This window comes from Neoarius graeffei, chromosome 11, assembly GCF_027579695.1.
Source record: "Neoarius graeffei isolate fNeoGra1 chromosome 11, fNeoGra1.pri, whole genome shotgun sequence".
NCBI lineage: Eukaryota > Metazoa > Chordata > Actinopteri > Siluriformes > Ariidae > Neoarius > Neoarius graeffei.
In genome coordinates, this window is record NC_083579.1 from 9286460 (window position 1) to 9299025 (window position 12566).

At 44.3% G+C, this 12566-nt stretch overlaps 1 protein-coding gene across 1 annotated transcript in view; it reads left to right on the forward strand.

The window, feature by feature from the left end:
• The first annotated feature begins 727 nt into the window (after positions 1 to 727).
• reep3a (receptor accessory protein 3a) overlaps positions 728 to 12566 on the forward strand; it is a 70362-nt gene continuing 58523 nt past the window's right edge. Inside the window, exon 1 of the mRNA XM_060933375.1 lies at positions 728 to 813. Within this exon, the coding sequence (XP_060789358.1) occupies positions 782 to 813 (32 nt within the window). The 5' untranslated portion in view covers positions 728 to 781. The remainder of the gene's footprint in view (positions 814 to 12566) is intronic.

The window sequence follows — 12566 nt, forward strand, 5'->3', positions numbered from 1 at the left end:
AAGCAGCTTTACAGACAAAATATAGATTTCAAAAATATGAATTAATAAATTCATTCCATAAATGTATCATATTATACTATACTATAATCTATATACACTAAACTACTAGTTTATAACTATCTGACTATTTTTAATGATATCTCATGCTGTTATTCAGTTCTAACCCGGAAACTGGCCACTAAAAGCATTTGTTTGTTTGTTTGTTTGTTTCATAATCCAAAACCTCATGAGTTTATTAATGTTAAAAACATTCTCATGAGAACAAAAACCCTGTTGTGCAGTGCAGAAAGAGGACATCATTAAACCAGGCACGCAGACGTCATCTAGAAAATCTATCCAATCAGTGTTTTCAAGAGGCGGGGATTAGGCTCAATCCTAAATTCTGATTGGACACAATACCTATCAGTTAACGTTCTAGCCTAACCTTTTTTTTTTTTCAGCGACAAAATGGATAAATTATGATTTAGGAATTTGGATGTAAGCAAATAAAACACGATATGGCACCGTTTAATTAAAAATGTAATAAAAATGTCATGTTGCTCTGACGATAGTTTAATTCGGTTTTGCTTGCCGGGTAAGCAGCAAAGGAAAGTTTGAGCCCAATTCCAAACGGATCGAATTGTACACATGATGCACTAGGTAGGGAGTAGAATCTGATTGCTTCCTGGGTATATGTAGGGCGCCTATGTAGGGACTGTGACGTGATTCGGAACACAGATATCGATAAACTTCCCTTATTCCCACCTTAAACGTTGCTTCTGGCAAGCGACAGAAGGATAAAATGGTTTCGTGGATTATATCCAGAGTTGTCGTGTGAGTAAACAAACAAACAAACAAACAAAAAAATGTCTTATCAATTTTTTTATATATATATGTGTGAAATGTAGAGGGTTTTTTGTGACTTAGCAGTTTGCTAACTAGTAGTTATAACAGTGAGTGTGCGCGTGCGACCACTGACACTAATACAGTCCTCTGTTGTTGTTGTTGTTGTTATAATAAAACACATTTATAAATAATTTATTCTTATCATTAGAATTCACAACACTTGCTACAGATGTGTATTTATTCTGGATGTGTGAATATTTTCTTGAAAGGAAAACAACAACAACAACAAAATTTAGTTTTCCAATCCAACTGATATAACATGAATAACCAACCTTGGCATTGCTTTATTTTTCCCTTAAAGCATCATTATATATATATATATATATATATATATATATATATATATATATATATATATATATAAAATGCAAGTGTTATAAGGTTGTAATAACAGTTGAGGGCTTTGAACAAAAGCCCTGAGAGTTTTGCCACAGGCTTTCTTTCTCTGTGTAATGCTGTAATGCTACACCCCATTTTTTAAAATCTTTTCCTGTTTCAACATCTCAAAAATAAACCTGTCAAGTTTGAAACTAGTGTTCCTTAGAAGTTTAGCGAGACACCAGGACTGGAAAATCCTGTAATGTTATTCATCCTGCTTGAGGAATAAGGTGACGCTGGTCTACCTGCATCGTCTCATCGTCTACCATGTTGTTTTTGTTCACATGGAGGCATCAGAGATCGAGGACATGATCTGTGTATGGTATTTAACTTATAACGGGAAAGTAAGGTTAATAATATAACTAATGGCCCTTTTCCACTACCCTTTTTCAGCTCACTTCAGCCCGACACGGCTCGCGTTTCGACTACCAAAAACCAGCACGACTCAGCTCGCTTCAGCCCTGCTTAGCCCCTAAAACTCGCACCGTTTTGGAGTGGGGCTGAAGCGAGCCAAACTGAGCCGAGTGAGGTTGGGGGCGTGAGCAGACACTCCCCTGTGCACTGATTGGTGAGGAGGAGTGTCCTCACATGTCCACACACGCCCCGCGAGCGCGCTGGGATCTGTAAACACCGCAAACCCGGAAGGAGAAGAATTACAAATTACGAGAATTTCTGAAGCCTTATGCGCCTCGCCTCATCTATACGCTCTTGCCAGTATCTGTCCGCGTTGTCGGTGACAACAAGCCACAGCACCAAGACCAGCAACACTAACGACTCCATGTCCTCCATGTTTATTGTTTACTATTCGGGTCGTGAGACTACCGCTTAAAAGCTCACTGATGTCACTGTTTGCGCTGCTTAACGACATCACGTGACATCCACCCACTTTCGCTAACTCCACCCAATGTGTCCACCCACTTCCAGCCAGCACTGTTCAGCGCGGCTGTAGTCGAAATGCAACTCCAACAGCCCCGCTCAGCTCGACTCAGCACGGCACGGCTCAGCCCGACTCAGCCGCGTTTGTAGTGGAAAAGCGGCATTAGATTACACATTTTTCAGTGTTACTCAAATTAGGGTGGTGCAAAAATGAGTACACCCCACAACAAAAACTACTACATCTAGTACTTTGTATGGCCTCCATGATTTTTAATGACAGCGCCAAGTCTTCTAGGCATGGAATGGACAAGTTGGCGACATTTTGCAACATCGATCTTTTTCCATTCTTCAACAACGACCTCTTTTAGTGACTGGATGCTGGATGGAGAGTGATGCTCAACTGGTCTCTTCAGAATTCCCCATAGATGTTCGATTGGGTTCAGATCAGGAGACATACTGTACTTGGCCACTGAATCACTTTCACCCTGTTCTCCTTCAGAAATCCAACAGTGGCCTTAGGGCCTCTGCATGCTCTTGCGACAAGGCTTTCGCAGATAGCTTTTCGCAGACAGTTGTAATTTATCATTGAGCGGGGAGTAATAGGCGTGTGCGATGTTATTCACTGCCACAACGCAAGGGGGCGCGAAGTCGTGAAATCGCTAGGAGTAGTTGGTGGGTGTAGTTAGTGGAGTGTTTATCCTCCAGTTACTTATAATGACTAGAACTGGAGTTGTATAGATGTACGCACTTCCTCACTTCCTCGATCAACCGCTCTTCGTGCTGCTCCATCTTCGCTCGTGTTTTTAAAAATGGCGGTTGTGAAAACAAACCAAACCGGGAAAGTAGGGAAGCGGAAGTGCGTGTACAGCGGATGTAGAGTCAGGCTTTCGTCTAAACGGGGGAACAGGGGCACTGCGCCCTCTTACTCTTGGCGTGCGCCCCCTTACCGACTCCGTGAAAACATCCCAGCAACACTACGTGACAATGTGTCTGATCATCAAATACGTTATAATCAGGGCTTTGAACCGGTTCAAGGAACGAAAACGAAAACCGGGAACTTTTTCTATTTCACATGGAACAGAAACGAAACCAGAAACTTTATTATTTTTTATGTTCCGGAACAGAAACGCTTATTAAAAATAATGGTAACCGGTTAATACCGGTTTTTATTTCGTTCCTCAAAGTTTCTGTAGCCTACAAATAGTCATTCTTCTCCTGCGCAAGTTTCTATGACCCGCTGGGGTTCACTTCCTGTGTGACGTTCGCTGATTGAATGGAGAGAGCGGGAAGGTGGACTGCTAGTGAGTAAATGCATTACTGAGTGTCTGAGCAAAGAAGAGCCTGAACGATGCAACCTCCCTATTGGCTGTTTGTAAAAATGTATCAGTTGTTGCCCTTCCCACGGGAATCATCGCGGGCTCGAGAGACGAGACCTGACGAGTTAGTTCGTTGGTAGCAGAACAAAATGTCTGGACACAAATCGGGTTTTCAGAAAAGGAAAGAAAATAAACGGAGGGTCGAAAATACAAAAAAGGAGGCAGAAAATGCAAAACGAGTTTTAAGGTAGGACAAATGGTTACTTTTTAAGGCAGCCCGCCGTGGCTGCAGGCTTTCAGTTGTGTCATTGAATGGTTACTTTTCTGAGGCAGCCCGCCGTGGCTGCCTGCAGGCTTATTTATTATAGCCCATTTAGTTAAAATAGTTGATATAAAATGTTTATAGTTATAGTTATGTGATGGTTGTCCTGATTTAGACTGGTGTATTTTTTTTTTTTGGGGGGGGGGGGGGGGGGGGGGGGGGGGTTGCGCGATGTTGCACCCGGGTCCAGATTAGGGCAGAACCGGCCCTGGCTACATTTCAGGTGTAGTTTGTTTTATGTATGTGTGTACTTGCATAGATGTGTACTTGGTCTTCCAATATGGCGCCTAACAAAATCTCGCAGCGCAGTGACGTCATGCGGTAGCCCTCTATAGGGCCTGACTAGCCTTTGGTAACACACTAAACGAATTCTCTTTCATTTTTGGCACTTTTTCTGTTTGTGTAGATGGGAAGACATACTGAGAATCCAAATCGCCAACATTTGAAATAATAATTGTTTTGAATTATTTCTTGTCTTATTTAATGAAAGTTGTAATAGAATTGGCCTACATTTGGCTTAAGCTGGATGAGACAGAGACATAATTTTATAGCCATTTGTTAAACAGCTGACAGGGAACGTAATTAACCGTTCCGGGAATGAAATTTTTTTTGTTCTAACCGGTTCGGGAACGTCTATTTAATGGTGGAACCCAAAACCGGAAACGTTAAAATTCCGTTTCTGTTCGGAACGAACCAATAGGAAAAAAATTCCGGTTCAAAGCCCTGGTTATAATTGCTCCAAAAATATTCCAATCATAGTAGATACACCGCCAGACGGTGCAAAAACAATCCGAATTGGCGTTTTCCAGACTGAGGCACCATGTTGTTTAGTTGTTTACTTGTCGCGGCTGCTCTCGCGAGATTTGACATGTGTTACATACAAGGTCAGCTGACTTGTAGAGCGAGATTTCTCGAGACTGAATGACCTTTCACCCACCGGCGCGGGAGCTTTTGACAGAAGTAGTTCGCGAGTTGTTTTTGTTGACACTTGGGCATTTAAAGACGTCATCCCGTGGCACGAAGCGGAAGAAAGCCAAAGACTGTCCGGGGCAGAAGAAGATTACTTTTTTCTTTTTCAATGTTGACAGACAATTTGTTACAATTTCCCTCTCAGATAGCCTCAGAATGTCCCATTGGAGCATTTTTCAAAGGCTTTGCACGGCGGGGGGGGGACAACCGGCACCATCCCCCCCCGCTTCGCTCCCTCGCCATGGTGAGCGCCCTCATACTAAATTTTTCTAGAAAAAACCCTGAGAGTGGACCAATCAGAGCCCTCTTGTCTGCGATGCTGTCTGCGAGGCTTCTGCGGTGGTCACAATTTTTGGGAGGTGCGCGCAGAGCGTCTGCGAAGGGGGGGCTACGCAGACGCCATCTGCGACGCCATCTGCGAGGACTGCGTTGTCAGCATAAATTGGCCTTTAGATGTGTGTTTAGTCATGTTGGAAAAGTGCGCGATGACCAAGGGCACGGAGTGATGGTAGCATCTTTTCTTTCAGTATAGAGCAATACGTCTGTGAATTCATGATGCCATCAGTGAAAGGCAGCTCCCCGACACCAGCAGCACTCATGCAGCCCCACATAAGGACACTGGCACCACCATGTTTCACTGTAGGCACTAGGGATGTTAACCGATGACCGTTTGACCGATGGTTGACCGAATCAACGTCAACCGGTTAATTTTTTTTTGGTTGTCGGTTAAAAAAAAAAATCAATCGTTTTGAAGCTGCCGATTTTGGAGTGGAGAACCTGGAATTCTGTGTTGTAAACGCTTGGGGCATGCCATGCGGTGTAAGGACGACAGCTGACAAATCAGAAACACCCATTCAGTCATGTCCCGCCCTCCCGCCCCAGTTGAAGACAGCTGCCACTCGGCGAAAAAAAGCGTAGACACAGGCTTTTTAGCTTACAAATTACTATTCTGTTTTTTTTTTTTAAATTATTATTAGAAGGCACATCGAGTTTAGTCCTGCCTTGACCAGTGCATTCTGAAAGTATGTTTCGGATGCCGCCTTTTTCACGGCTGAATCGTGCAGATCCGATTTTTTTTTTTAGGGGGGGCGTTGGAGTGTCTGAATAATTTCATCAGAGTAAATTCTGTATTAAAATTACTAAATAAACAAATGCCATTACCGTCCATGAAACATAGGAAGTATAAGTATGAGAAGAAAACAATAAATCAGAAAGCCGCGCACGTTTTCGCAGAAACTGTGCAAATGTGCGCAGCTTTCTGATTTACTGTTTTCTTCTCATACTTCCTATGTTTCATGGACTGTAACGGCATTTGCTTATTTAGTCATTTTAATACAGAATTTACTCTGATGAAATTATTCAGACACTCCAACGCCCCCCCTAAAAAAAAAAAAATCGGATCTGCACGATTCAGCCGTGAAAAAGGCGGCATCCGCCAAAAGGCGCGCCGTTTGCATCCCTGTTTAAACTCATAGGTTAACCGACTTTAACCGGCTAATGAGGCTCGGTGGTCGGTCAAGATTTTTTTTAGTTTTCACCATCCCTAGTAGGCACCAGGCATTTTTCTTTGTATTCCTCACCTTTGTGAAGCCATCAGTTCCAAAATCATTTATCTTGGTCTCATCACTCCAGAGTATAGAGTCCCAGTAGTCTTCATCTTTGTCAGCATGGGCCCTGGCAAACTCTCGGCGGGCTTTTTTGTGCCTGGGCTTTAGGAGAGGCTTCTTTCATGGACGGCATCCGTGCATGCCATTCCTCTGCAGTGTACGCCGTATTGTGTCACGGGAAATAGTCACCCCAGTTTGGCTTTCTACTTCTTTAGATAACTGCAGTGAACTTGCATGCCGATTTTCTTCAACCCTTCATCAGAAGACGCTCCTGTCGAGGTGTTAACTTCCATGGACGACCTGGACGTCTCTGTGAGATGGTTGCAGTTCCATCTTTCTTAAATTTTTGGACCACTTTTGCTACAGTATTCTGACTGATAAGTAAAGCTTTGCTGATCTTCTTGTAGCCTTCACCTTTGTGGTGGAAAGAAATGATTTTCTTTGGGGAATTCTGAAGAGACCAGTTGAGCATCCCTCTCCATCCAGCATCCAGTCACTAAAAGAGGTCGTTGTTGAAGAATGGAAAAAGATTGATGTTGGAAAATGTCGCCAACATGTTCATTCCATGCCTAGAAGACTTGGTGCTGTCATTAAAAATCATGGAGGCCATACAAAGTACTAGATGTAGTAGTTTATGTTGTGGGGTGTACTCATTTTTGCACCACCCTAATTTGAGTAAAACTGAAAAACGTGTAATCTAAGGTATATTATTAACCTTTCTTTCCCGTTATAAGTTAAACAGATGTTATATTAAACTTTGTCTTGCCAACATTTTGTGTTCATTGAGATATTGTTTAATATGTTACTTTTCAAAGGGGGTGCACTCATTTACGCTCAGCACTGTAAGTGTAGTGCGCATGTGTAAATCCAACCCCCCCCCCAAAAAAAAATTTAAAAATAAACTCCTTTATCATGGTGTTAGCGGTCACAACAGCAGATAATATCCCTCCATGTCCTCCTGTCCTCTGTATCTTCTTCTGTCACACCAACCATCCTCATGTCCTTCTTCACCACATTCATAAATCTCATCCTCGTTTTCTTCTACCTGGCAACTCCATCTCCAGCATTCTTTTCCAAATGTAACCTGGATCTCTCCTCTGTATGTTATTTCTGTTGTCTTGTACACTTTCCCTTTCACTCTTGCTGGCAGCCTTCTGTCCCAAATCACTCCTGACATCCTCCTCTCCTCCATCCATCCATGCATTCCAACCTGCTTTCACTCTCTTCTTCACTTCTCCTCTGCACTCTCCATTTCCTTGTACAGTTGACCCCAGATGTTTGAACTCATCTGCTTTGACCACCTCTGTTCCTTGCAGCTGCACCATTCCACCGTCCTCCCCCCCGCATTCCTGCACATGCACTCCGTCTCGCTCCTACTGACTTTCATTCCCCTTCTCTCCATTGCTCCCTGTTCTCCCTACAGATCAACGGTATTCACTATTGATCCTGAGCGTATTATAATCTTGGTCAGGAACATTGTGAGTATGCATGTCGCATGGCAACCCAGGAACATCTAAACCTCGTAAACATTTTGCAGACCTGTTTAAACTCCACGGACCCCCTCAGGACAGATTTATTGAACGTAATCCTTCTGTTAAAATAGTTACACTACCGTTCAAAAGTTTGGGGTCACTTTGAAATGTCCTTATTTTTGAAAGAAAAGCACTGTTCTTTTCAATGAAGATCACTTTAAACTAATCAGAAATCCACTCTATACATTGCTAATGTGGTAAATGACTATTCTAGCTGCAAATGTCTGGTTTTTGGTGCAATATCTCCATAGGTGTATAGAGGCCCATTTCCAGCAACTCTCACTCCAGTGTTCTAATGGTACAATGTGTTTGCTCATTGCCTCAGAAGGCTAATGGATGATTAGAAAACCCTTGTACAATCATGTTAGCACAGCTGAAAACAGTTGAGCTCTTTAGAGAAGCTATAAAACTGACCTTCCTTTGAGCAGATTGAGTTTCTGGAGCATCACATTTGTGGGGTCGATTAAATGCTCAAAATGGCCAGAAAAATGTCTCGACTATATTTTCTATTCATTTTACAACTTATGGTGGTAAATAAAAGTGTGACTTTTCATGGAAAACACAAAATTGTCTGGGTGACCCCAAACTTTTGAACGGTAGTGTACCGGTAGATCATTATTGGAATATATTATATGGACACGAGTGTTTTACTGGGGAATACGGCACTCGTATTTTCCATACGAGCTCCATCCAGGACATGGAGAACCAAAACCGGGACATACACTACCGTTCAAAAGAATGACTGAATGGGAATGCGATGGCCTCTGTCCTTCAGTTTCTTTTGTTTTGCTCCGGGCGGCTTGTTGTCGGAAGCTAAGGTTAGCATAGCACCTTGTCAGGTGGTTTCTGAGGTTTGTAGTATTCCTACAATAACTAAGCTCTGCTTGGCATATCTTACAAACTACCTTGGTTTTATCAAGCTCTTCGTCCTTTGTCGTTTTAAATTTGAAATGATTCCACACGTCAGATTTCATTTGAGACGGCTTGCCGAGCGGTGTTTTCCCTGCCTCAGCCATGGCTCTGGCCTCAGCCATTTTGTGTGCATGCTTGAACGTCACAGCGTACGACTGCGCAGCTGCGTCATCACGCACGAGACGGCTGAGGGAGGAAAATCACACAATACACGAGATTGTGTTGTGGAAAAAAAAAAACTCGATCTCATGCCCTGTGAATCGATAGTGCGAAATTTAAATGAAATCGATCCAAAATCGATTAAATCGATTTTTTTACCCAGCCCTGGTTATGGGAAACACCGGATGCTGATTTCAGCGCAGTCTGCACGCGCATATAAGGACACTGTTTTCACAGAGGCTTTGCGAAGTATTATCATCACTGTCATGTTTGTTTCTAGCCATGTTTATGACTCTGCTTTCGGTTTTGTTTGTGTTTTGTTACTCTGACCCTGCCTCACATTTTGTTTTTGTAAATATCACGCCTGCTAATAAGCACTCTTCCTGCACTTAGAGCCGTCTATCACCACATACCTGACCGAATACTTCACAAAGTCTCTGTGAAAACAGTGTCCTTATGTGCGTGTGCTGATTGCACTCAAATCAGCATCAGGTGTTTCTCATAACGACTGGGTCTCAAGAGTGCACAACGCGCTCTGAAGGATCCCCGAATGTAAATGCACTTTTCAAGTCTTGGTGAGGTGAGGCGAGGCTCTGCCGAGCCGCTGTGTTGATGAGGCTTCCGCGAGCATCGGGGACATGGATTCGAGACAAATACATCTCAAGAGGCTCGACGAAGGTTCCCCGAACTTCGTAAAGTATTTCCAAACCCATCTGCAAGTATTCACCGCTTAGTTTGCCAATGAAAACATCTCTACCAAATTTCAGTGCATGCACTGAAATTTTTTCACGACTTTTTGGCCACGCATGAGGCAGAGACACACCAAAAAACAACTTGCAAAACTTGAACATTTGCCGTTTGGTGCATCACACGATTGGTGGTGATGTGACCAGTTTTTCATTGCCAAGTATTCGCAAACCCATGGCAAGCTGTAGTGTTACCAGAGCCCTAGAGAAGAGCTTTTTGTTCTTGCTCTGGTTGGTGAATGTACGGGTCTGCCAGGTAGTAGTAGTAGTAGTTGTGTATGTTTTTTTTTTTTTCTCACACCTCCAAATTTATGTTTGCAATCCAATCAATGAAAGTTTGGCCAGCTTATGGCCCTTTTCCACTACCCTTTTTCAGCTCACTTCAGCTCGCTTCAGCTCACTTCAGCCCGACACGGCTCGCGTTTCGACTACCAAAAACCAGCACGACTCAGCTCGTTTCAGCTCTGCTTAGCCCCTAAAACTCGCACGGTTTTGGAGTGGGGCTGAAGCGAGCCAAACCGAGCCGAGTGAGGCTGGGGGCGTGAGCAGACACTCCCCTGTGCACTGATTGGTGAGGAGGAGTGTCCTCACATGCCCACACACGCCCCGCGAGCGCGCTGGGATCTGTAAACACCGCAAACCCGGAAGAAGAATAATTACGAATTACGAGAATTTCTGAAGCCTTATGCGCCTTGCCTCATCTATACGCTCTTGCCAGTATCTGTTGGCGTTGTCGGTGACAACAAGCCACAGCACCAAGACCAGCAACACTAACGACTCCATGTCCTCCATGTTTCTTGTTTACTATTCGGGTCGTGAGACTACCGCTTAAAAGCTCACTGATGTCACTGTTTGCGCTGCTTAACGACATCACCTGACGTCCACCCACTTTCGCTAACTCCACCCAATGTGTCCACCCACTTCCAGCCAGCACGGTTCAGTGCGGTTGTAGTCGAAATGCAACTCCAACAGCCCCACTCAGCTCGACTCAGCACGGCACGGCTCAGCCCGACTCAGCCGCGTTTGTAGTGGAAAAGCGGCAATAGTGGATCGTCCTGTACCCCCCCAGGTACTGCCGTGACTGGGGGGTACGACACTAGGTGGTCCGTGTCTTGTGGGGAAATACCACATGCTGGGCATGTGGGGGAGTCACGGTAGCCCCAACGGTGCAGGGTGGCTGCTGTTCTGCCATGTCGTGACTGACTGTAGCCTATTGGCTTGTGTCCACTGCTTTCAGGCATGATGGTTAAAACTGGACAGTGGTTCAGTGGGGTCAGTGACTAGATCATCACCTGTGTGTGTGGGGGGGGGTTCCCTCCATTTTTCTTTCCAGGTCTCTTTGATGTTAAAGTTGTCTTTTTGGAAGCTATAGAAAGGTTTTCTCGACTTCAGTCATAAGGTGTTTGGTGGGCCCTCAATTATGTGTTTGAGTGCAGTATTAATGTCTGTACTTCTGATGTATTGATGTTTTTGAGTGGCCTCCTCTTGGTGGAGTGATAGCACTCGTTGTTGGCAGCCTGTTGTTGTGTTGATGTTGGTGTGGATTGTATGGCACCTGATATAATTTGCATCGTTTCATTGAGTTGGATATCTACTTTGTTTGCATGGACACTACGTGTCCATATTAGGGCACAGTGTTCAGCTGCACTGTGGCACAGCGCTAGTGCAGATGTTCTAAGCACCGCCTGTGATGCTCCCCATGAGGTCCTGGCTAGTTTCCTAATTACAGAGTTGCGCTTTCTGTGATTTTCTAAGTGTTGTTTGTAGGTTAGTGTTCTGTCAAGCACAACTCCAAGGTACTTGGGGTGTGTTTCTGGTCACATCAAAGTCCCTCTCATGGCAGAATCTGGTCTTCCCAGGCAGTCTCCTGTCCCAGTACTAACCAACTCTTTTAAGGCATATGGGTGCAGCACCAATCTCCGTTTCGATAGCCCTCGGCTTCTCGCCTATTGAGGTATTTCACCTGACGTCACAGGGTCACGTGACGCCCCGGTGTCCGCCATTTTGGAAGGCAAGCTAGCTAATGTCAACAACAGTAGCTGGTATGTTACTGTAGCAATGTTTACGTTCAGTCATTTGGATGACTGTTAAAACCTTTCAGTCTCAAGTTTTTCCTTTACTGGATTTACTAGTTTACTGAGCTAGCGCGTGCCGGCCGGCCGGCCGGCAGGCTGGCTAGCGCGTGCTAGCCAGGCTCCCGGCCGGCAGGCTGGCTAGCGCGCGCTAGCTCCCGGCTTGCCCGAGCGCGCTAGCTCAGTAAACTAGTAAATCCAGTAAAGGAAAAACTTGAGACTGAAAGGTTTTAACAGTCATCCAAATGACTGAACGTAAACATTGCTACAGTAACATACCAGCTATGATGTTGTTGACATTAGCTAGTGCTAACAGCTAGTTGCTAATACACTGCTACAACTACACCGACCCTAATAATACAGTTCTTGGTCATTGCCTGGTAACAGCAAATTTATAACGGGCCATGTCTCAACAGACTAAGAAGTTATTTCAATGACATTTAATAACATTTTGTTTATCCTGAGGACCGAAAGTAAATGAAAATGTGAACAAACCTTAGCCGTAATAAGATGGCGACCACCGGCTCCAGGGACGACCCGCTGATGTAGGCATGTTACCCAGCCTGACACAAAATATTTGTAGGTATCCAAACTCTTATACGCTTTCAGATCAATACCTGTGTATGGCGATGGGTTTTTAACGACATAGGTATACAGATCATGTGGGCCGAAGTCAGGTAAAGACGAGGGCTTCGTGTACTTCCGTACGTCAGTGAACAATCCTGGTGGAAGCAGGTAAACGTCGTTCTCTAAGCCTGCTAACCTCAATTTTTGCAAATACCTCTCCCTCTG